Source organism: Excalfactoria chinensis, chromosome 20 (genome assembly GCF_039878825.1).
Source record: "Excalfactoria chinensis isolate bCotChi1 chromosome 20, bCotChi1.hap2, whole genome shotgun sequence".
Lineage (NCBI taxonomy): Eukaryota > Metazoa > Chordata > Aves > Galliformes > Phasianidae > Excalfactoria > Excalfactoria chinensis.
Window position 1 is genome coordinate 4,583,493 of NC_092844.1, and position 25,666 is coordinate 4,609,158.

The window sequence follows — 25,666 nt, forward strand, 5'->3', positions numbered from 1 at the left end:
CCATACTGTGTTCCTCTGCTATCTTTCTTCGTTAGCAAAGAGATGGCAAGTATTTGAATGGATGGAACCTTTGTGCAATATGTGGTAGCTATGGATGTGTCTGTTTCTTCTTCACCATCCCTTGGTGCTGTCGGAAAGCTCTGTGTCAAAGCTCTGCTTCTTATCTGGTCATAGGACAGCAGTGGGTTGAAGAGAGGTGAGGAGATGGCACAGCAATGGGTAAATGCTCCTTTAAAAAGCAAAAGGCAAATGCAGCTGTTAGCTATTGAGCGTGGATAAATAACTCTGTGTGATGTTCCTTACTAGTTGGTTTCTCACAAAGAAAACTGAAGGGTCTTTGGGAAACGAGCTGTGGAGCTCCGTGTTTTCTGTGGGTCTTCTGCCACCTCCCACTGCTGGTTTGAACAGGGGAAGATCTTGCTGAGTCTTTGTGGTCTAAAACCTTAAACACGGGGCAGCAGCTGAGACAGGTTAATGCTAAAACTAATGGGCTTTATGTAATCCTCCAACTGAAATGTCAGCTCACATTTCTCAGCTGACCTACAAAAGCAGGAGGTTTTTCCTTGCCATTAAGCAGGCTTTCCTGGTTGCAGTCTGCAGGCTTTGGGGTTGCTGTGAACACTTCTCAGTGCATTCTCAGACTCTTAGTGCGGACCCTGCTGCTTTATGGCATCGTTTTCAAATGGCCACCATTTATTTGGAGCAGCCTCCAAATGAAGACGTCCCTTCTCAGTCTCCTCTAACTGAGGAATTTATTTGCTTCCTTTAGAACACAAAGGAGCTGATGTCCTTCTCTCCCTGTTTGTTCCCTTTTAGCAAAGGCTCAGGAAACGCTTCGTAACGAATTCGACCACTTTTTACTCTCTTAGTTTTTTATGCTGTCACTTAGTTTTTTCCTGGCAGGTGCTGTGCTAACCCAGCTGGGAGGCTGGTATTTGAGTTGGCAGCCGGTCTCATGAGCAGCCTTTTCTTGCAGCTGGATCTTCATGGAAAATGGATTCTGTAAACCTGCCATTATTCTGGGCAAAGTGAGGACACGAGCTCGCAGGGAACGAAAGCCCGTTTACCCATTCTGAGATCTGGAGGTTTCACCCCATTTATCATCACTGCTGTGATAGAACCGAGTAGAGCTGTTTTTGCAGCATTTCCTTATGCAAGGGTTTAGTGTGTTCGGAGTTAATGCAAACAGCCACTGGGGATAACTTCCATCTGAGCAGGAGATTAATTCAGCACAACTGGGTGACTTGGCTAAAACTGGAGCAAACTCTTAGAGCTGATTCCCCTCGGAGGCTCCTCGCTCTATCTGGGGTGGGCATTAAAATGCCATGGAGGAACTGAGTGCTGCATTGTTCCACCAAGGGCGAGCAATTCCACGTCCCTCCCAGGGAGCTTTACAGAATGGAAAACTCAGGGCATGGTCAAAAGGTTCCTCTGGAAACATCATTAATATCTGCAGCAGAATGCGAGGCTCTGCACTGTGGAAGAATGGATTCCCAGGGCTGTCTAGATAAGGAGAATTCCTTGCAGTAAATCAGGGTTCTCTCTTTGCTCTTCAGTGTTTATTAGCCCTCCCTTTGCAAAGTCTTCCTATATCCGTGATGTAACCTTGCTGTTTGTTTTTATGGTACAGATGCTCCTTCCTCCTACTGGTGTCAAAACCCAACTCAGTTCTGGGGATTTCTTGCTGGTTTTCTCAGGGCTGTTTGTTCTTCATTTACTTGTCCAATATTGTTTTCAGACGGAGTTTCTAAAGCGCATCCTTTGGAAGCGTGGCCAAAACTCCACAGTTTACAGACAGCACGAGACTGTGGGAGTAGAGGGAGGGAGAGAGTTTGTCTAAAGGCAGAGTCATGAGAATAACCCATCACTCCTTTGATTTTCGTCCCATCAGTCTGTTCTGTTCCCATGATCTGAGGCAGACGGGTCCATCCACAAATGGATTACAACTGGTGAATGTAGCCTACCAAAGGGCAACAAGAGGAATATCCCCACAGCACAGGGATTCTTATTCCTTTATGGACACCTGCTATTATCAGTACAGCAGGAAAAAACTCGCCTTCATTTCATCCTTGAAGCTCCAATCACTACCTGGCCAGGCCTGGGATGCTGAGCTCCTAACTGGGGTCAAGGCCAGCACAGGCACTTCTGTGAGCTGCAGCTTCAGATGGACACTTGAGCAAAGTATTCCGTTTCCTTTGCCAGCTGGAGCAAGCCCTTGTTTTCAGCTCTTTTGCTATTCAGCAGACCATGGATTTTTCTAGGAATATCAGCTGATTGCGAGGGGCTGCACGGCAGAAAGAAGCTGAATATCTGGGGACTGAAAGGGCAATTCTCATCCTCCTCCTCCTCCCTGGGGAGCGCTGCTTCCTGGTGCAGCAGATAAGAGCCCATTCTAGTGGGTGACCTACTGAAAAAGTCCAACTTCTGCCATTCCCACAGGAATTTCTTTTTCCGAGCTGTGAGATGAAGGGATAAATATCGAAGTTCTTTTTCAAATGAGAGCTAGCTGAGGATTTGCTAATTCTTTTCACGTGGGCCACCAAGGAGCCAATCTGTGGTAAATGACATTCAGCTGTGTGCATCCCCCCCTCCCCTGGGTTTGGATCAGAGCCCTGGAGATGAAACACTGCAGCTCTCGGTCCAAGTCACCAGACGTGGTTGGGTCCTTCTTGCTGTCTTAGGAGCTCTGCTTAGGATGGGGGCAGCTGGTTGTTGCATGCAGAGATCTCAAGTCATCCCTGACTGCATAGAAAATCCCTGCTCTCTAAAGATGACATCGAGGTCCCTGTCACTGCTTCTGACAGCGTGAAGATAAACCAAAGCCAGTCCTGTCCCTTGCCTTCCTCTCCTGTTCCCCATTACACCATATGGATTTCCTCAGACTGTAATGTGTTCCACTGCATTGAGACACTGTGCAGAAAATAAAGCCAGGAATGTTTTTTCTGACCAAATATAGTCAGGCTGACAGTTCTTGCCTGTCGTCCAAACCAAATATCCACACTTGAGGGACATGGGACTAGCAGAATTCAGGGAGCTCTGAAGTGACAACGGTGCTTTTCTGCTCTTGAATAAAAGCAGTTGTTTCAGGGGGTGCCTGATAAATCACAGAGAATATTTTCAGCTATTGGAAGAGCCAAAGGTTTCAGTTTGGACGGCCCTTTGCACGGAGCAGCGGTGGCTCCTTGGAAGCATCTGAAAGAGGCTTCAGAAATGGGATTCTCAGGAATGTGCTTCTATGAAGGTTCTAGATCCTAACTCAGGTTCCTAACTTAACCTGTGGGAGATCTGAACTGAGACATCTACCTAACATGAGTTCTCAGCCTGGGTTTTAAACCCCAGGTGTGCCAGTCAGAAACAGTAAGGCAATAACTGTGCTTAAACTCAGGGATGTCTTTCCCACACAGTGCTATGGTCTTAACCTATAAGATCCAGATAACAGCAGTATATAAGAAGAGCAGTACAATAGTAATCTGCCCCCACTTCAAGGCAGATGTGAGGCAAAATGCTTGGATACTGACAAGAGAAGAGGGTATATGTAACAGCACAAGGCGAGACCTTTTCCAAACAGCGCTGGCTCTTACTAACCTTATGGAAGGCAGAGGTGCTCACTGCGAGGGTCAGTGGGGTGCTGCAGCTGAGGTCCCCCAGATCAGTGTGATTCTGGAAGGTTTCTCTGTCTCAGCATCACAACCCTTAAGTACGTAAGGAATCTGCAGGAGTCAGCTGCCAAGTTCCATGGATGAGGAGCTGATGGTCGCATTTATCTGAGTTTGTAAACTCCCTGATCAAAATCTCCTGACTGCAGAAAGCATTTCTGCTCCTGCACAGCATCTCATTTCTCATCCTGCTCCTGAGAACGGCCTCTGACACATGACAGCTCCTCCACCACGAAGCATCATCCCCGATGCGGCATTCCACGGGCGTGATGCTGCCTTCTGGATTCCTTTCTCTGCCCCCCCCCCCCCCCCGATATTTTTTCATTACATAAAGCTGACAACTGCAGATTTGTCCTCTGTTGATTATACAGTCGGTTAAAGAGGAGAGTTCATGGCCATCCCAGCTTGTTTCACTTTGCTGCTTTTCCTCTCGCCAGCCCAACTTTCAGCTGCAGTAATCTGATACGGTTTGGCAGAGGCCGAGAGAATCTTTGGCACATTGGAAAGCAGCTTAATGTAAAGTCTGCTTGCTTTTTTTTCTTCTTCTTTCTGAAAGCAGAGGTTCTGCACAGCTTTGGCAGGGGCTGCAGGGCTCCTCAGAAATGCTCCGGATGCATCAGTGAGCAAAAGGATTACCAATGCGTTCTGCAAAGGGGCTGCCCGAGTATCTGCCTCATCTCCTCTAAAAAGCATTAAAGAACGACATGGATCAAATAGAACAACTTTCTGCTGGCAGAAGGAAGAGCTTCCTCTCAGAGGACAATAAAAAGAGCAATGGCTATAGAACCGTTGTGGGATTCCTGTGCATATTCCCCGTGGTGGCTTTGCTGGCTATTGCAGGAGATCCAGCTGGAGCTGCAGTTCAGGAAAGTCAGGTAGGGAAAGGATCTGCTTCTCAGGACAGCTCGGGAGGGGAGCGGGGATATGAAATACGCGTGTGTGTCCCTTTAAGAAGAATGCCAAATTCAGGAAGCAACCTAAACAATATGTAAGTAGCTGTCAAGGCAACCAGATATGTTTATGTACATCTGAGTCGCTTTTTGCATGGGATCCTAAGAGGTACTGCTGCATCCATGTAAAACTGGATGCACGGCTTGCAGACAACCAAGCTCCATCAGAGCCACAGCTATCCCTGGCTGCTGCAACTGTACACCTCAGACAGGAGCAGAGGAGACTGGTTTCCTGTTGGAGTCTCCTGATGGGATGCAGTCCCTCAGCCTTTTACCAGTCAGGACTGCAGTCATGGAGCACTTTGAGCACCTGGCAGCTGTTGCTTCTTCTCCTTGCCATTGGTTTGCTATAGGCCAGGGAGATGCTATTTTGCCTCTCAAAGCTTCATCTGTTCCATGTCTGAAATGAAGACAACTTGCCTTCTGTACAATGTGCTGAGAGGCTGAGCTAACTCAGACTGCTGTTGCTTTTGTAACATTGCCACTGTACATCCTGCTTCGTGCTTGCCATGCTGCCTTCGGAGCAAAGATGAGCCAGAGATGGTCGGTGTTTTATTGCTGAAAAGGGGAAGCAGAACAGGTAAACTCCCAGAGGTCCTTATTGGGTCCCGTTCTTTTACTTCTGCTATTCAGGACTAACAGACTGGTATAGTTTGAGTCAGGCATGTCACCAAATGTGATGGCTTTATACACAGCCCAGGGTTTCCAGAGCTCCAGTGTACTTTGAAGGCATTTCAGATTCGCAGTCCAGCTCTATAAAGTGCTCTCAGCACAAAGAGTCGCCTGTTTGACGCATTGATTCAGTATTTCATTTCTTCTGTGGTTAGGCTGGAGAGCAATAGCAAAGTGAAAAGGAAATGAGAGCTTTTCAGGAAGAGCTGCAGCCCTGACTGTGGCCAGAAGCTGCCTGTGCTGCACTCCAAGAGGAGATGAGTGGCAGCAGTGCCCCATCCTGGAGTTATGCAGCAGCTCCAGGGAACCCACGGACTGATCCAGCACTTGGGATCCCCTCACAGTGCTGCCCCTCATTTGCTCTGTCTTAATTTTGCTCGGCACACTCAGAGCAGACATGCTTTGCAAAGTCTTCTGTCCTGGACATCTCTGAGGGAGTACTGCCCATGTTTCCCAGCCTCCAAATACCCCATTATGGGTTGGCTTCACTGTTACACCATTCAGCCCTGCAGTCTCCCCCACCTTTTTCAACCTTTTTCTTTTAAGGAAGAAACCCCATCACCTGGTCTCCGTGCAGTGAGTGCCTCTGCTTTGCACAGCCCAGCCTTCCCACCTCGGCCCCCAGCACGGAGAAAGCGATACACGATCACACCTGGCCACTTGAAATGGGATCACTTCAACCTCACCTACAAGTATGGATTCGCACTGAGCTTTTTTGTTTTGCTGTGGGCATGGATGTCAATCGCGATCTCCTTTTGTGGGTGACTGGCTAGCTCCTAAAACCACTCTCAAGTGGTTGATTGTCTGATAAAGACATTTAAATGATGTCTGGGGCAGGAGCAGCATTTCCCTGATGTTATTCTGTGCTGTTACAGAATCCTGTCCTTCCCAAGAAACCTCATAAACGCCAGGGACACACGCAGGGGATTAGCAGCTGCGTTCCGAATGTGGAGTGAAGTTTCTCCATTCAGCTTCAGAGAAGTGCCACGCCACCTGCCCAGTGATCTGAAAATAGGTGAGGCTGCACGACCTAGCAATACGTTAGTGCTGAGGTCTTATCTGCTCAGCCTCAAACCCAGCTGTAACTTCTTCCTGGGGATTATGGCTTGTGTGCAATAATTATTTCTTGTGCAGATGGCCACAATATTGAAATAACGAGCAGATTTTCCACTGTTTCGCAATTTGCTCTTCATTCTGCTCCTTTCCAGCACATGATGTGCCATCAGGGGCCTGTCCTGCGGCCACTTGTGAGCTCCAGGTGGCCCCATTCCAGTGGCCGCAGCGTGCTGTGAAGCTGTTGTGATGCTAGCAGGACAGCAAGCAGCTGCAACTCTGTGGCTCTCCATTTATTTGTGTTTGAAATGGCTTGGTTTCATTCTGGGGTTATCATCTCACTGTCCAACTATTACGTTCTGAGGTTATCATCTCAGTGTCCGACTTCACACAAAAAAACACCCCTGAGTTTGCTCGTGATGTTGCAAGAAATGCTCAGTGTTCCTTTCTGAACAGCGGATCAGTTTGTGTGCGTTGGAGACAGCTCTGCATCTGAGCTCTTTGCAGAGCAGACTCCAGTTTGCATCACAGCCCCTGTTCCATACAATTGCTTTGCATTGATTTCTTCCTGCTGTGTGTGTAAGTTGCAGAACATGTGGGATACAGCAGGAGATGTGTTAGTAAACCACAAGTTTACAGCTGTCTGTCCTGGAGGGGCTTACCCTGCTAGATAGACCAAATCTGCTTCCTTTTTTGCAGGCTTCTACTCTATCAATCACACAGACTGTCTGGAGTCTCTCATTCACCACTGCTTCGATGGAACAACAGGGGAACTTGCCCATGCCTTCTTCCCACCCAACGGGGAAATCCATTTTGATGACCACGAATATTGGATATTAGGAAATACTCGGTTCAGCTGGAAGAAAGGTAAGACGGATTTATGTCTTACTCCCAAGTGCCACTTCTACCACTGATTCTCTCTCATGGCAGCATAACTCCATTGTTTTACATGGAGAACTAGCTCAGCTATTGGCTTAAAGAAATCTGGAAACAAAGCAGAATGAAAGTCTTGTTCTTCCAAGTCACGTCAGTGAGGTTTGGCAGAAGCCTTTAAGAGCCAAAAAAAAAATCCACCAAGGATTCCTATGTAATGTACTGATAAATGCAGCACGTATGCAAGCCGCCCCCTTCAGATGCTTTCTTCCCATAAGCAGTGGGATTTAACACAGGAATTGCGCACTATTCCTATGGCCTATGGTTACTCAATATATCAGGCTTAGTGTCAGTAGCGGCTCCTCTTGTGACTCATCCTTCAGTTAAAATCCATCTCTGCTGGAAGCAGGCTTCAGGGCACTGCTGAGAAACATCAGTTCAACCCTGTAAGCAAAAGTCAATCGGAGGCTTTTTAAGACCGGAGCGTTCTAGCTCGCAATCTCGCTCCCCATCATTCCCAGTTACAGCTCAGGGCTGTGGGAACAAAGCAGCAGAAAGCTGCCCATATTTCAGTCATTGGTCTTTCGGAGCAATCTTCTGAGTCTGGCAGGAGCTGCTGTTTGAAATTAGAAGCACAGATAAATAATTTCTTGACAGTTTACACCCAAACAGCTACGGGGAACTGGCAACCTTTGATAAGACCACACCTTCCAAGCGCTAAAATTCTCCTTCTGGCTTTACACTGGGATTAGCAAAATGTTCTTCACCACAGTTTGCTTTTTCCTGTTCTTCCAGGTGTTTGGCTTACAGATCTGGTACACGTGGCAGCTCATGAAATAGGGCATGCCTTAGGACTCATGCACTCCCAAAACCCAAATGCTCTCATGCACATCAATGCCACGTTGACTGGGAAAAAGACCATCTCTCAAGATGAAGTCTGGGGAATTCACAGACTTTACGGTAAGGAAATGAGGGCTGTGCTCTGGGCTCTTTGTAAGGAACATTTGCCTGAAGTGCCAGTCGGATCCTGTGGATCTCTTTGTTAGGTGCATTTGGTGAGATGAGTTTGAAGCCAGTGAGCTGTACTCAGGAGGAATCGCCTTCCTTTTGTCATGCAGGATATGAAGGTGCTCCTGCATGGAGGAATCACAGTATCTAGCTCCCTGTTCTACTAACAGCATCCTGTTCTATTATATTCCCAGTCTTAGGCTCCTTCTCACGACCATTTATGTTGAACAATCTCATTTGGGTGAAACGTCACTTTGTTTCTCACAGGGCTGTGTCTCCTTCTGTTTCAGGATGCAAGGACAGATTGTTCATGTGCCCGTTGTGGGCCCGAAAAGGTTTCTGTGAGAAACGTGAGAAGCTGATGAAAAAGCACTGTCCGTTCACCTGTGACTTCTGCTACGGTACCCAGCTTCTCTTCTGGGATGGTGGTGGGTTTTGCAAAAGGGAGGAGGTATTTTTTAGACCAGATTTAACACAATTGAAGGCAAGTAGCTACAAATACACGTATTGCACGAGACCAATCATAAACTGAACTTCTGTTCCTCCGTGCACATGAAGCGTGTTCATATGCAAATATAATGTTAAATGTGCATCCCAGAACTGCTCAATTAGAGTCATTTTTTAATGAATAACCGTAAGATTCCTTAGATTATAACACAGTTCTGTGAAAGTGTTCTGGGATGACTCAAGCTTGATAACGAGATACGGTAACTACTGCACTTTCTTTTTCTGGTGGATAGAATTCCCGTTTCCAACAGTTCCTCCTACTCTGCCACCTCCAAGGACAAAAACCAAGACTGTTTCTGAAGGCAGGAATGTCACCTTCCGCTGCGGACAGAAGATCATCCATAAAAAAGGCAAAGTTTAGTAAGTGCCTGTCATTTATTCCAGCCTTTTAGAACACTTTGCAGCACAAATACCCCAAAGAAGGAAGAAATATGGCAAAACAAAGTACATAAGAGTGCAGTTCAGCTTTTGGAACATGTGGCTGTCTTTGATTTGGCACTCTTGAGTAGAAGGAGGGGTGGCAGACTAACTGTGGGAAGGGAATGTACAAATACTGTTTATAACGCTGTGAAGCGTTTATTTCAGAAGCAGATCTATCAGACGTAAGCTCAGCAGAGAAGAGATAAAATCCAATACACATATATAAGGATAATTCTTACCTCCGTGTCAAAGTCCCTGGGCCGTATTCTGCAAAAAAAAAACCCTCCTGTCTTAAATTTACCCATTCAATTCATAGTTAATTCTTAATAATGAGCATGTTACTTCTAGATGTATCTAAACTTGAGAGAAGTATGTCCAAGTCCAGGGGTTAGTTTAGACTCAGGAGCCAAATTCTTATTTGTTTTCAGTAAGATTAAGGATAGTACACCATGTTATAACTGTCACCATCCATGTGAAATCAATGAAGATGAGGTAAAATTCCACTGTGCAAGTCCATCCGTGCTGCAGTGTGCCTACCTCAGGCACAGCTTAACAGCAGAGAGAAGGACATTGCACAGGCTGCATGTACTGAATACCTTATAGTTTAATTTCTATTCTTTTTCTTATGACAGCTGGTATAAAGATAAGGAGCTTCTGGAATACTCATATCCAGGTTACTTATCCTTAAATGAGGATCACATGAGCATCATTGCAAATGCAATTAATGAAGGAACTTACACTTGTATAGTAAAGAAAAAAGAAAGAATCTTGACCACTTATTCCTGGAGGATCAGACTGAGACATTAACAAGGGCTCTGGCATGAGAACTTCTCTATCTCAAATTCACAATCTGCCTTTAGCATTTTGTATTTAAACTCCAGTAGTGCAAGCGAACTTCTAACTCAGCTGCTTCCATACCTTGAGCAAGAGAGACTCTGGGACTTTGTTACTGGAAAAAAGAACTTTTCCAAATTAGTTTTAAAGGTAAAGAATCCATCGAGTGTGTGCGGTACAGAGAATTACAAAAGAAATTAAAAAGAAAAATCAAGATTTTGCAGTTAACCTGGACCCACGGACTGCAGAAAAACGAGATCGTAACCCTTCAGCAAACAAATGGATGAACAGACTGATGGCTCAGCTTTGTTGCAATGGAATCAGAGGTATTGTGGAAAGAGAATGGCCAGTAAATGCGCTGTAAGTGGTTTTTTAAATCTTTTTTATATCATGACATGTGGGTCTATAAGAACGTTAAAAAAACAGTTTCTTTTAGTGGGCAGAAGGGAGATGTAGGGTCACAACAAACCCGAATTACTCCATTTCACACTTTGACATACTCAGTTCAGCTGTGCACAGAGTCTCTCCCTTCCACCCCCAACCACTTTCCTGTGGTGTCTATTTATTTGTGTAACCTTAGCCCACCATACTACCTACTTCCATCTGCAGCTCCTCAAAACTCATCCTTTTGGTGTCTGATCAATAAGCTTCTTGACCCCTTCAACAGAGGTAAGATCATTTCCATCATCACACTCAGTCACTACCAGGTGAGGTGGATGCACAACATCCAAAAGAGAAATAGCTCAAACATCTACCAGCTGGGAATTCATTTGTGCAGTTATAAACCCTGACAGTCATTGTGTTGAATGAGTACCTGAAAGATCCTTATCCAGTATTAAGGCAGCCTACATCATTCTCTGCTTAGGTTCGTCCGTTTTTAGTTGTTGTCTTTATCTCTTCAAACACTCTTCTTGCTACCTTAAGCATCTCATGTATTGCAGAATAGGTCAGCATTCTAGGAAAAGCTCTGTACCAGGATAGCAAAAGCACAAGGAAAAGTAAGAAACTAATAAGAACAGTTTGGTACAATTGCAATGACAGTAATTTTACTGGCAGACATCTATCGTGAACTCAGCACACCTCCATTTAACAGAGCAGTGCAACGCTACATGGATCCCAACCTGAGTGATTCTGTGATTCTTTGATTCTACGATCCAAGGCTGTTAGAGCAGCTCTGCCTTTGGGATATGGTGAAACAAAACAACTGTGAGCTGACCAGCATAGCCTTCAATAGCTACCAAAAGGGGATGTCAACACTTCAGCTGCAAGGATGCTTAATCCCAGGGCAGATCCAAAGTCCTTCATTACACAACTTAACGATGCAGTGCATCCAGTTTTCCACTGACACAAATGGCACGGCCCAGCACTTCACTGGGCACATCTGTTCTGGCTGCAGTTTCAAGCCTAAACCAACAAAATCTTCAAGGAACTCAGGAAAAAAACAGAGAAACCAACCAAACAAAATAAGCTCTCTTCATCTCCTGCATGGAACCACTGCATGACAGCTTCCATTAGCTGAAAATTAGACTTGCTGGTTTGGAAAACAGCTGACAGATTTGGTGATACCCTCAAGGTAAGCAACAAAACTCACTTTGGAATACACTTTGATTTTATAACAATAAAAACTGCAGTGAGCCAACAGCAAAATAAACAGCTGACCTACAACAACACTGTGATTACAGCACACACTTTATGCACTGGAACCTCCATGTTTTGCTAAAAGATTTATCTTTGCAGCTTTTCTACAGTTGAAATCTGCTATTTAAGATGACACAGTTTCAAAGTAATTGCATTCTATAGCTCTGTTCCTGGCAAAACAGTCCTGAAAACGTTTTCTCTTTACTTGCCTTTGCATCACTTATTGTTTGATTAAAAGCAAGTAACTCCTATCAGAGTCAGAAGTCCAGATTTGTTAGCCCATGGTGGAACAAATGCTTTCCAACTGGGTGTGAAGCATTTGTTCAAGTGAACATCAATCATTAGCATTTCAGCTTTGCTGTCTGCTTTCACGTCTCACATACTGTGGTACCAATAATTAAGCTTCTGCTCTCCACCCCTACCCAAACTTTGCCAAAACCATGTGTACTACAGTTAGGAAACCAGCAGAAAAACTGTTTCTCCATCAGTACAAGACAACCAGGCCTAATGAGAAAACAGTTCATCAACCCACACACACAAAACAGCTCTGAAAATGTACAATTATAGCAGTTCCAAAGAGCAGATCCAAGGCCGTCACCCAGTAAAAACAAAATCAGCATCACCACCACGAGTCTCTTACAATGGACTGGAATGCTCATCATGTGTGCCTATAAATGGGGCTGGTGCCCAGTTCTGACTGCATGAACACCCCAGTGTTTTCCAAATCTTCCTGCCCCAGAAGAGGATGATAGCATTATAAATTAAGAGACTCAGAAGACACTGATGAGGGAAGACTGGAATTGGCAACATACAACCAGTAAAATGAGAAGTTGTTATTTTTATGGAAAAAGGACATTTTGAAAAGAAGGTTCTCTAGAAAATAAAGCTTCAATCTTAATTTTTTTTGTTTGTTTTATAAAACAATATAGTACATTTGTTTTGCTCCAGCGCCACTGTAAATACATTTATACAACACATCAAACCAGTAGTGCACTCAAAAACGTCAGTGAGTGTTGAGCCCGGCCCAGTTTAGCTCTCTCCAAGGTACACAACAGGAGAGAAACAGCTTAAACGTTATGATTTCCTGACCAAACAGCAACACTCAGACACAAAGAACTTCTTAAAAAGAAAGGTTCTTTTGCTGGCCTGGCAGTAACTACAATAATTGTCAGCACGGACTTGAGGAGGAAAGAGGAATTAAAAAAGAAGTAAAAAAATCCTCACGTTTCCACTCTAGAAGACTTAATGCCACCAACATCCACGTTTGCTGCATGAGAGGAAATGACATCCTTCACGCTGTTAAACAATTAAAAATGTATTTTAATTCTACAAATTTACAAGGAGAAAACAACAACAGGAAAAAAAAAAAAAAGGAAAAAAAAAAAAGGGCTCGAGGATTGTACTTCAAGTTTTCCTTTGTCAAATTTCATAACAACCCTTGGCTTCTCCTGTTAAATCCAGTCCACTAATGGAATGCAGCATTCTCCACACCCAGCAAAAGTCTTTGAATCTGGGATGACATTTGACTTTACCCCTGTGAAAACCATCTAGTTTCCCTGATGTGAAGTAACAGAACTGGGGCACTCAGAAATCCACTCACGTGAATAGCTCTCTTTTTTTTTCCCCCCTTCTCAATGAGTTTAAAACTTGAGGCTGAATCCAGGCCCAGCAGCAGATGCTCCTTGATTCGTGGTGGTCAGATGAAAACCGGTGTCCTTCAGATCATCATCGCCCTGTGGAAAACAAACCCAGTCCATTTATCAGTGCCTGTGCACACACATTCAGCTCTGCAACACAAAAATCAAGGCTTAAAATTATTTAAAATAAATAGAAACAAAGATCAAAACAAAACCTGAAGGAGCTGTAGGAGGTGGTAAGTACATACTTGATTTAGAGGCATCATAGCTAAGTTCAATGCAGACTGTTATTCGTGCTCTTTCTGTTGGTATTACAGTAAGCACAATAGCTGTACAGTGTCATTTCATCTATACTGACATGGAATTGTTAATAAAGGGCTGGTCATAATTAAGGCACTTGAGATCGTACCATGTCCCACTTATAAGGACCTGCTTTTTGGCCAACTTTTTCTTCAAAACCAGCAGTCCAATTCCCACACACTGAAAGAACAGCCTTGGATTTTACAGATTCTGTTCCAAACACTGGAAAAGGAGCAGGTTTTGTTTTGTTTTAGGACAGTGGAAGTAAGTGATGCTCACCAACTGACTGTAGCCAAGGCCGCCCTCGGGTGGGCGGGGGCTGGTGCCACGTTTCACCCTTTGTTGTTCACTTTTGGCTGGCCATGTAGGAAACATGGAGGGGTCAATAGGAAGGGGAGTCTCTCGGAAATACTCGTGCTTCAAACCATCTTCAGCAGTAATTCTTCTGGCTGGGTAGTACGTCAAAAAGCTGAAAAGAATTTAGGAGGACAATGACTTAGAGAGAAGATGAGACAGCTGAGCAGAAAGAAAGAAAAAGGTTAGCTTAAAAGAGATAAAATCTTCAGAATTCAGTCATTTTTTACAGTGAGCGTAACAAATAACACACTTTCCCAAGGACTGCAGAATCTAGCACTTACTTGTTCATCAGATCAAAGCCCTGATCAGAGAGGAGCGCTCCAAATCTCTTGCGTAGGTTGTTATAGGGATACTCTGTGAATGTCATCTTCTTTACTGCTGGCAGCTCATTGTAACCAGGCCAGATTTTTTCACTTGGAGTTCCCAGATCCTACAGATTAAAACGTCTCCTTAATAAACTCATTCTAGAGTGCAGCCCTTCTGCTTATTCGTTATTTAGCTACAGGAGTTGATAAAAATCCAGAGAAAACAGGTAAAATACAAAACATTATCTTAGCCTACCACTGATCCTGTAAAGCAGAAAGGCAAAGCAAAGAGATTTTATTAAGGCTGAGTCTGTACTGAAGACTAACAAGCATTTCTATTTGCTTACTGCTCTAAAACCAGTAAGAATCGAAAGGTTTTAAGAATGTTACCTTAAAAACTTTGTTAATCTGATCAATTTCCGACTTCCCTGGAAACAGCGGTTTCTGAGTTAACAGCTCTCCAAAGATACACCCTACAGACCACATGTCTATCGCTGTTGAATATTCCTGCAAAGAAAGAATGTACTTTACAAAACTGGTGAAATAATTTAATGAGGTTTTTTAGTGACAGTGCAATGTTTTGGGGTTTTTTTGGTGTGCTTCTTGGCAACGGAGCATTTCAGAGCCCCAATGATTTCACCCTGATTTCAGTAACAGAACAGGTAACCAGAAGGGAGCGTTGCCAGAACATTCATAGTCCTCTGTTCTGCTCTTTTTGTCAGAAATTTTAGACCACGACACAGAAATTGAGCTGCTTTAATGACTGACAGTTCCCACCAATCCTCGAGAAGTCCAGCAGCAATCTGAAGGAGAACAGCTCAATCTGTCACCCACCCATCCATCCTCTGAGGAAGATGAAACCTTCTTAGAGTTATTGGGAAAAATACAATTCAAGTTTCAGAATTTCCACTCCTACGTCAGTATAAAGACTCAAGCACACTTATAATTGTCCATGAATTGTAAGATGAAAAGTCATTCCTCTATCTCCCAGAAAAACACAGGCGTACCTTGGCTCCAAGCAGCAACTCCGGAGCCCTGTACCAAAGTGTGACCACCACTGGTGTGTAAGGCTTCAGTGGAGATCCATATTCTCGGGCCAATCCAAAATCTCCAACCTGGATGAAAATCAGTTATCATTAGTGCTATCAGCATTGACCATTCCAATGGACAGCACCAGTACATACGTACATACATACACCATTCTGACTACTGCATGGCCTCTGGCATTCAAAACCAGCCACACAGATGTTGATACAGGCAAGGTTAATGGCACCATCATGTATCAGCAGGAAGAGAACACCATTCTGACTTCCAATTGTGCCATAAGGAATTCAGCACTCACATGCCACACTTATTAGACACATTCCAGTATAAATCTTAAGAGCAGTGACAAGGCAGTCTCTATCTATTACAAAGTTCACCGTTTTACAGCTGTAATGCAGAACCTTTCTGCCCAGCTCTTAACATCACTATCATGCAGTGTAACTCCCAATACTAAATTTCTTGTAAGCGTGGTGTATTTCACATAGTTCTTACCTTTAAAATGCCCGAATGACTGAGCAGCAGGTTGGAAGTTTTCAAGTCCCGGTGAAGTATCCAGTTGTCATGGAGATGCTTGACTCCTCGTAGTAACTGAATCATCAAGGTTTTCACTTCACCTGAAGTGATTAAAAAAACCAAATACATTTAAAATAAGAAATCTCTCTTTGGTTGTTTTTTTTTTTCCTAATTAAAGAACAAGGATGGAGTTGGGGGGGGGTGGGGAGAGGAAGAGAGAGATGTCAAGTTAAAAGCACACTAAAGAGTGCAGTGTAGAAATGTGTCACAGAACAAAAACAGACCCAAAGAGCTGCCAGTACATTAAAATGAGTCTGGATAGCTGGAATGCATCCAAAATACTCAGAAATTAATGCTTCCCAACATAGGAACTGGCCAAAAATAAAGCCCAGTGTTCACAGGGGAAACTCCCCTCTCCATTTCACATCTGAACCCGAGTTTCACCCCGAGCATGCCAGCTGGATTCATCAGCCTATCATCACTGTATGTACCAGCACTGCCAGCTGACCTTCCTCTCTTAACCTCTATCAGTAGAATCAAATTGGACAGTGAGAAAGCAGTAGTCTCTATTCCAAAGAACACTCAGAGGACATTCCAAGGCAGTGCACGTCATCACACGAGCTAGTCTGCTGATGTCAGTACAGCCCAAAGGGAATGGGGTCTTTCTAGGTCAGTTTTCCATTTTAGACAAGTGGAGGAGACTGTGGCAATCAGTACCTGGTAGAAATGGTTGTTTCATTGTTTCCATCAGACTCTTGAGATCATGTTCTACGTAGTTCATAACAATATAGATTTTATCCATATTACTACCTACAACGATTTCCTAAAACACAAAAACGTGTGATCAAAACACAGCTTATTTTCGAGACACATACAATTCTGTAGAGACAAGCACAGCCTATTTATTTCATGGGTGGCATACTAACAAGCTCTGCTAGGAACGCTGATGTTTTTACAAGGCATTTTAAAAGCCAAGAGGCAACACTACAAGAACAAAAACCTTTGAAAATGGAAAGTTGCTGGTCTTACTCTGACAGTGACGATATTGAGGTGTTGTGCTTTTAGAATAGTATTTATTTCTCTGAGAGAAGTAATGGGGAAACCTTCCTTTTCCTTCTCCATCTTCAGTCGCTTCAGAGCCACGATCTCATCTGCAAGGAAAAGTGAATTATTAGCTGCAGGCTCCCCATCACACAGCTAATAAAATAAACACCAAGGTCTCCCAGTGTACTTCTACTATTTTTAAGTATTTGAATGAAAACTGTTACTTGAGACATTAGCAGAGTCAGTCTGCATTAACAGAGTGAAAGCCAAAGCAAAAGAAAAGATTGCCAAGTTTAAGGAAAGACAAGAAAGCCCACAGTAACAATTCAACAGCTTCAGGGTTTTTAGTGTATCCTAACATAACTCACCTGGAAAGACAGTACACATAAAGCTTATTTGACACTGATTTCCTCCCCTTATTTTGGGAGATCAGATGGAAACGTCTCACATACAGTTCACCTTTCCTTAAAGGCCCAACTGAAAACCAAGGTGCTACTCAAAGCCAATTATCTCAGTACATCTGCTTCTGCACGTTACTGTAGGGTAATGGCCATGTTAGCCTCAGGGCGGGCCTCAAGGAAGATACAGAACAGAAAAGGGAACTGATGGCAGTTATCCAGTAAATGAGTGATGTCAGAAGAACCACCCCAGAGGAGATCAAAAGGTCACATAATTCTAAAACAAACAGAAACATCCAGAATTTAACCCCCCTGCCAACATCGCAGCTCATCAGCTGGACAGTAACATATATCACCAGTGATGGCAACACTGGGGGGGAACCTGAGGCCACAGCCAAAAGAACAGATTGTATCTCACAGTATTTCTTTCCCAAGGGAACAGGAAAGCTGCACTAATGTCACCATTTCTGCTACAGCATCCAACCAACTATTTCTTCCACTTGAGCACAGACACACGGGTGAGCCAGTGTTGGCTCCTGCACTCTTTCTAGGCAATGCATTCACATCCACAAGATGCACACCACTGCAGACCAGATAAGAAGAATTCTGAGCTTTAAAAATATAAATCCACTTGTATATGAAATTTCTGCCACAGCAACACAGTGCTGCGTACATCCATGGCACACAAACACTGCTCTTATGAATTCTCTGACCCGTGGCTGTGCTTAGAGGGGCACCTAGTGGCACAAACCAGCCGACCAATCCACGCTAACTGCAGCAAATCACAAGCCAGAAATAATTGCCTAATGGACCGGCAACTGAAATCAAGTTAAGCAGTTCCACAGTGTCATGAGCAATAGGGAAATTAATTCTGAACTCAAATAGCTGCAAGCAAAACACGTCAAGATCCATATCCTATTAAAAAGCATACATTATCCCTGAAAAGGAACAAAGTACTGCAGAGATTTTGTTCATTAATGAGATGCAGAGCCACAATTTGCACACAACTGCAGATCTGAATCTGTACATATGACACAAGAAGAAACTGGCTAGAAGAATGTTATGATAGTTTTCCCCTTTTTTAAGGCAGAAGGCTGATACAAAACGGACATCAGTTCTGCACTTCAAATGCAACCCGTGTGCCAAGAAACCCAACCTGTACTTCTCACTCTACCCCAGACCTTCTGCATTTCCTGCAAAGTTATTAAGAAGTTTGTTAGAATTTAAAGTCTGCAGAAACGCACAACACACCAGATGCCACATGCATGTGTGCCACCTGAACGTAACTGCTTCGATACAGCACGATAATCAGGGCAGCACTGCAGAGGGCTGAATCCACAGTTCCCAGAACATGCAAATAAAGTAAGTTTTACAAAATACAGCTTCCAAAATTCAGACCAATCCCCACGAGTGACAACAGCTGCCACAATAACACACATCCGGAGCGAAATGTTTCTCACACTGGATGACATTTATGACATAATACTTAGTTAACACCATGCAGATGATACGAACCTGTCTTTTTGTCCTTTGCTCTGTACACCACACCGTACGTTCCCTCTTCAATCCTGTTCAAACACTGGAACTCCTCCACACTACGACAGCCCTGAGAAAACAGAGAGAGAGCATTCACTACTCACTTGTCTGCAGGAGCAACAAGAAAAACCTAAGCAACTTCACAGGAACAGTTACAATTAACCAAGAGAAGGACATATTTCACACACGTGCGAATCAACAAGACAAATTCTGCTCATCAACTCATGCATAAATGCTACTGCAAACACGTTTCACAAGTTAATAAAACTCATTTGCATGTAACGTTTCCAAGCATACTTTAAGTGACCGCCTACCTGAAGTGCAGGAAGATATTTAGGAAGCTCCTGTTTCAGTTCAATAGGGGAAGAAGCAGGTGAGTCAGGAACATAGTCTCCTTCCGTCATCGCGTTGGACTGAGGGCTGCCCTCCCCCACCTCCTCTTCCTCGACCTCACTGCCCGCTGAATCGCGATCAAACCTCGACTCTGTAACTTTAAAAGTCAGAATCAGTCGTGGAAATATGGAGTCCTTTGGAACAGAGTTATGCTCAGCTTAGAACAAGTAAGGGATCTCGCTATGAGATAGAAGATATGCAACTTATGCAAGTGAAGACCTATGAAAAGAAGCCTTGTTTCTCCAGCTTATGGAGATGATGCTTTCAAACACTCCAGGTTACTGTCAGGTACATACACTTGTACATACCATTTTTAGATGAACACAATGTCAGAAAAATAAATCTTCACACTAACAGAATGAAAAAAAACAAAAGGAGTGACCTAATATCTCTTAATCCGACTGTAAGGCTTTTGGGGGCAAGACAAGAAGCCCAAAATGAGGAATTAGGTAATACTTCCTCGCTAAGACTACTTTCTCATTCCCACATATAGACCCTGGAGCAGAGCTCTGATTCTAACATAACAGCTCTAAGCTGTGAAATGCACGGTGCCTTAAAACAATGGCAAAACTGCACCAACAAAGAGATTTTAACAGATTTAAAATACTTTCAGAACCAGACCTGACTGCAAAAACAGAGTAAATCGATATAATCAGTATTTGCATTGTACCAACTGGGATGTGGTTTCCATTCTCCCGTTCTTCCTCTTCACTCATTTCTTCTTCGCTCACCTCTTCTGCAAGACAGAATCGAGTTTAGCTGAATCAACCCCTCTGTAGCCCCTTGCAATGCAGACCACTGTCCAAACACTTCCCTCATTTATCATTCCTTTTGCACCACTATCTAATTTAGTGACACCACATTTGCTGTTTCACTTGGAAAACAAAAGCTTCTTCAATCTCAACCGCATCAGTTGGGAGACTACTGAGTATCTGCCTGGTCATCCTGCTTCATTTTAAAGAAACACACCCAAGCAGAGTAGCCTACAGTGACTTTTCCTTTACTAAATAATAATAGGAATGGCTCTAAGATTTTTTAGTGAAACCTTTCTTTCAATTATTTTATGTTCAAATATTTGTAACAAGCATGACAAAAAAAAAAATCTGGTATTTGCAACTGAAACTATTCAAAATAGCAGAGATATTTGTATTTCACCACCCCCACGCAGAGTGTTCTCTACTGAGTATTTGTTACAGTGCAACACAGAATTACTTAAGCTGTTAGTGTTGCACTACTTATGAAGACAAACATGGTTTTCAAGTTTTCTAATCTGGCGTCTTAGACAAATAATTGGTATTACCTCTATATAAAAGGATAGAATATGACTTGTACTTGTTTTTTTCTTTTTAGTTATCTTGACCTGTGAGGTCTCAGCCTATCCTAGACTAGGAGAAAAGGAAAACATTCAAATAAAACAACACAGAATGAGATACAAAGAAAAGCCAGAAGACCCCACTGGCCCACACTAGGATCTGTGTTCTGTTACTCACCAGCTGACTGCTCCGACACCTCCTCAGAATTGCTCCCTGTCTCCTCCTCCTCCTCCTCCTCCTCTTCTCCCTCTTCCTCAGATCCTTCACTGCTTGACTCTTCTTCCTCCTCTTCTGAGCCTGACCCAGACTCTGCTGAGGAACGATAACACACGTAATGAGATACGCTATCTAAGAACAGTGTTTCCTCAATGGACAACTGTACAATGAGTATCTGCTCCACTGCATTTAATTACCTGATGAAGATTCAGCTGAGCTTGTTTTTCTCTCACTGTCACTGATGTCTTGCAAGTCTGAAAGAAGGTCTCTCTCTTCTGGTTTCTCTTCTTTCACTGTAGAGACCACGAAAATCAAAACCAAGGTGCCAACTGAATTTCACTTCTGTTTTTAAGGCTCTGAATGCCCAGATATCTACACTCTCTGGCTATCAAATTGGTGCTGAACGTTCATATACATACATAGACACTGGGTAACCAAAACATTTCACAGTCTGCTCAAAAGCCAAACAGTTTTCCTGAACATCAACAGCCAAAAATGTGTAACGCTGACCTTCTAAAACACGACACGAGCCCACACCTCTCTACAAGAAATGTATTAAAAAAGACAAGTGTAACATGGTAACAAACATGACCACAACACGGAGTCCCACTAATGGACACTCACACAGCATTTGCAATCAGTGTTTCTACTGCAGTCCAACACTGTGAAACAGCACATGCAAATAAATGCTGATTGATCAGACCACGAGGTCTAAGGATCACTGCTTGCCCCTGCCTGGAATCTCAGCTGATTGCACTGTGCATTACCTCAAGGTGGTACAACGATTTTCAAACTGTGCACATTAACAAAGCAGACACAGAGCTTTTCTTCTTTAACCAATGACATTTTGATGCCAATCGTGTGGGCTCTCCAATCACAGTTGGGACCTTCTCTGCACGGAAAGGACCGTTTTCTATCTTAAACGCACCATCTAACCACTGCCTTAAGCACTGCTTTTCTTCTACAGTACAACCATTAGCAACACTTAAACTAGATAGTCCCCTGTAAGGTGGCCTTTTAAGGTAGCTTATTTCCTAAGAACAAATCCAACTGGAGTTGGTACAAACAATCCCTTTCAATCTGCAAAGAAACAAAACCAGCATTGCTTTAGTAACAGTGCACATGCCACCCTTCTCAACAACTCCACAAGTTTGCCACCACGGCTGAAGCGGACAATACTTTCAATATGGTTCCAGGGATAAAAATGTTTAATACTAAAAATTAAACTCTACCCCAGAACAGCTACTAACCCCCAGGCAAAGATGCTGAGGTGGCAAATGCTACCTGGTTTCCTGCTATCTGCTTGCTCAGGCTTGTCTCTCTGCTGTCGTAATGGGCTGCGACTCCAGGGTCTCATTTTCACTTTGTCTCCATATTCTTCCCTCACTGTTCTATGGTGTGCAGAAACTAGTGAAAACAAAACCAAAACAAAAATCGTTAAACGTCCCTGCCCTAGTTAGAGTACTTCAGTCTACCACTACCACCTGCTCTGCATATTTTTTCCTTACAGAACAAATGGCAATGGGGAAGGGTGGAAGCAGAACCTAACTGCATCTAAGAGAGCAAAGGACCGTAATGCTATGTGGGTTTGGACCAAAGAAAGAAAGGTGCTGCCATACTCAGCAAGCAGATGCAAGATGCCCCCTGTGCTACACAGCACGCAAACCAAACCTACAGTGTTAAGGCAAGAGAGAAGCAGACAAACCAGAGAGATGCATGAAGAAATAAAAACAGCTGAGGGTTAGGAGGAGCTGACACAACATTCAGAGCAATAAAGAGCTAAAATGGAAGGCTAGATTAATTGAGACCAAAACCAGTGTACATATCAAGCACAAAAAGGAGCTGTTCAGCGTGAGCAGAACCAGAAAGAACAGCAATAAGTACAATGACTTCTGCTACCCTTGAGCAACCTTTGTAATTGAGCACAGCTGCTGGGTCTGATTTTTACCTCAGACAGTCAGGACAAACAGAGGTTTTTTTAAACAAAAATGATCTGAAAGATGGCAAGCAATCAGCCTCATACACAGCTGGAGTACTTACAACATCCATCCCCGCCCCTGTGCCATTTATTTCCCAGAACTTTACCACACTTATGTTGAGACTTTGGTCTCTACCACATTGGATTAGACTCAGCCAAAGAGTTCAGAATCGGCTGCAATCATGACACACGTACACACAAGAATACTACAGCGATGACACAGATCTTGCTTCTGAAGGAAGCCAGGCAAAGACTTACCAAGTAGCCCAAAAGCCAGCACGCTCCTGGCATCTGACATCTGTTTTATTTCCCTGTGTAGAGCTTCAAACATTTCTTTCCCAGACAGACATCCCACCCTATTATTGTAAGTTCTGGCATTGACCTAAGTGAAAAAGCTTCCTCTACCCCCATTCCACCACCGTGGCAGACAGTAAATCCAAACAGCATTCAGACACTAATAATCACCTTCTCTTCTGGCTTCCCGCTCCTTACGCCTTTCTTCAGCTCTCCTTTCACGTTCTTTTTGCTCCCTTTGTTCTTTCTGCTGCTCTCTGATTTTTCTCTCTCGTTCTCTCTCAAGTTGCTCCAGGCGATCTCTAGAAATTAATTGGTTATCTTTTGTTACGCTGCAGTTCAGAACGAGTTTAACATACAAAGTAAAAGAGAACTGTTTCTCAGTAACCAAGTACAGGGCAATTCAATTTCATTGCCAAGAACGATGTACCTCTCCCTCCTGGAATGCTCCCTTGCCATTTCTCTCCGTTTCTGCCTCTCCCACTCACGTCGGGCCTTATCCTGCTCTTCTCTATGCCTCTTCCTACGCTCGTGTTCCCGTTCTTTCTCTTTCACTCTGGCATGTTTCCCTAAACAGGCAAAGATGAATTTTGGAGAGTTACCATTTGAAATATTTTGTGCTCCTATTTTCAAAAGAGAAGTAGAAAGGACACCACCTACGACAGCATATTCCTATGCTCTCTGTTCTTTCTTTGATCTGAAAGGGCATTAAATAAGTAATTGGTAGGAGCTTGCACAAACACTTCTATTAAAGCAGATAGATTGTAAGTAACAGGAAGACAAAGTGGACGTTTCTAGACTTTCTGCTCCTTTAGTGACATGGAAATGGTATTTGTTCTTTTCCGTTCAGGTACAAATGGAGCTCATCTCCCTGACACCGTGAGGCCACAAAGAAGCATCACAGAATTCCAAGAGCAAAAGCAAACTCTGTGTCCCTGTTCCAGAGAGCTGCTGTCCTCTCAAGCACAGATGTGCACCTATTACTTTTGGAAGGGCACCGGACACAATTAAAAAGATAAAAGAAAGCAAATTTAACTTATTTTATCATATCCACCTGATATGTTTTCTCTGGTCTGCAATTCTTATTTCCTCTCTATACAGTGCCTGTTCAGTGCAACCCTGGGAAACTACCAGAAGTGTGAACAAGGGGTAACAGCACCTTCTGCTGAATGACTGCGGTGCCTCCGTTTCTCTTTCCTCTTCTCATCTTTTCTATGATGGGTTTTTTCTTTCCGTGACATTTGCTGTGGTGGTTTTATAGCCAAGGAATCATCTTCTTCTCCTCTACAATACAGACACAAACTGATGAGCTCAGGGAGGTTACACACCCTGTTTAATAGACCAAATGTTACTTTCTCCTTAATTCCTTTCGGAAAAAAAAAACCCAAACATTTATTCTCCTCTATTCCACAATACCCCCGAACTAAAGCATTAAGGCCATGCTACAAAGCTCACCAGGTAGCTGTGCTTTAACAGTGCCTTAAGCAAAATATGGCATTACTAACGAGCGGCCAAAACTGGCAGAGCGCACTGCCTGAACCAAGAGCCGTCCTGCACTTTGCACAGCCAGGAGGGAACACTGAACACCTCAGAACGTTCTGCTTTTCCCCTGCAGTGCTTCAAGAGCAATCTGCTCAGGGCTTTGAACCCACAAGTTGCCCTCAGGGAGCAGCCCAAGCTGTACCTGTCCTCCATGGAGTCCTCCCTGCGGTACGGTGAATTGCGGATGGTGATCTCCATGCGGTGATCTCTCAGCTCTCCCTCTTCAAGAGAATCCCGCTTTGAATCCCTGTCATCCGACTGCGAGAGGGACACACAAAGGGCAGGTGAACCAAACCACGCCTGGCTGTGGCTCAGCAGCTCAGTGCCGCCCCAGCCGAGCACTCACGTTTTTCATGCGCTTTATCTCTGCTTTCTCCTCTTGCTCCTTCCTTCGTTTCTTTTCCTGAAGGATTTCATCCAAGGTTTTCACTTTCCAAGAATCCTTTTCATCACCCATTGGAGTTCCAAAAACCATTTAAAAAAAAAATAAAAAAAATAAAAAAAAATCGCTCTGAAAAAAAAAAAAAAAGAAAGAAAAGAAAAAGAAAAAAAAGAAAAAAGAAAGAAAGAAAGAAAAAAAAGAACGAGACGTTACGGAAACGCGGCACTTCCTGCTTTAATCAACGCGCCGCCCCAATCCCCGCACACGGACTCCCCCGCAGCGCCTGGTTCGGTCCCGCTCCAGCCCGACGTTCACAGCCCGGCAATCCCGGCTCCCCGCAGCCCGCCCCGCCGCCCGGCCCAGGCCTCAACCCGCCCCGCACCACGCCGGGCCCGGCCGCTCACCGCCACCGCGACCGGAGACCGACGGGCAGCGCCGTACGAGCGTCACTTCCGCCGCCGGCTGATGGCGTCAGGCGCACAGCGCCGCGGGGCGGAGCGGAGGAACCGTTCGTACGGCCCGGCCTGACGGGTGTAAAGAGCAGCGAGCACAGCGAGCCGATTATTGCTCGTTTCCGAAGGAACGGCCCGCAGAGCAGCGTCCCGTTAATCAGCTGTTCGGGCACCGGCACTGTGCGTGCCATCCCACTCGTGGATAGCGCCTTGCTGCTGAAAACATGAAGCTGTAAGGAATGCTCAGCATGGAGCACAGCTGTCCTCGTTCATTCAGTAGGTGGTGGAGGGCGCTGCGTGAAGGCTGTTAGACACCCAGAACGCCCCTTACATCCCTGCCCTCCCACAGGA

At 44.2% G+C, this 25,666-nt stretch overlaps 2 protein-coding genes across 10 annotated transcripts; one reads left to right on the forward strand and one right to left on the reverse strand.

The window, feature by feature from the left end:
• Positions 1-4,014: 4,014 nt before the first annotated feature.
• MMP23B (matrix metallopeptidase 23B) lies at positions 4,015-11,859 on the forward strand. Its single transcript, XM_072354241.1, has 8 exons — positions 4,015-4,531; positions 5,825-5,970; positions 6,154-6,293; positions 7,031-7,198; positions 8,000-8,164; positions 8,503-8,613; positions 8,953-9,079; positions 9,772-11,859. Exons 1-8 carry the CDS (start codon positions 4,361-4,363, stop codon positions 9,944-9,946), a joined length of 1,203 nt encoding a protein of 400 aa, XP_072210342.1. The 5' UTR covers positions 4,015-4,360; the 3' UTR covers positions 9,947-11,859.
• A 633-nt stretch (positions 11,860-12,492) lies between these two features.
• LOC140261125 (cyclin-dependent kinase 11B) lies at positions 12,493-25,321 on the reverse strand. Of its 9 annotated transcripts, none has more exons than XM_072354238.1 (20): positions 25,268-25,321; positions 24,828-24,923; positions 24,624-24,739; positions 24,099-24,223; positions 23,370-23,508; positions 23,111-23,241; positions 21,952-22,074; positions 20,865-20,960; positions 20,629-20,763; positions 19,809-19,874; positions 19,060-19,229; positions 18,725-18,815; positions 16,797-16,918; positions 16,485-16,590; positions 15,747-15,868; positions 15,218-15,325; positions 14,601-14,717; positions 14,187-14,335; positions 13,828-14,017; positions 12,493-13,344 (listed from the first exon to the last, which is right to left on the reverse strand). In XM_072354238.1, exons 2-20 carry the CDS (start codon positions 24,834-24,836, stop codon positions 13,252-13,254), a joined length of 2,208 nt encoding a protein of 735 aa, XP_072210339.1. In that variant the 5' UTR covers positions 24,837-24,923; positions 25,268-25,321; the 3' UTR covers positions 12,493-13,251. The 9 variants fall into 9 exon arrangements, with proteins under 9 accessions (XP_072210339.1, XP_072210336.1, XP_072210335.1 ...); XM_072354235.1 differs by having other exon boundaries at positions 19,060-19,235; XM_072354234.1 differs by having other exon boundaries at positions 24,828-24,992; positions 25,268-25,319.
• Between the last annotated feature and the right edge of the window lie 345 nt (positions 25,322-25,666).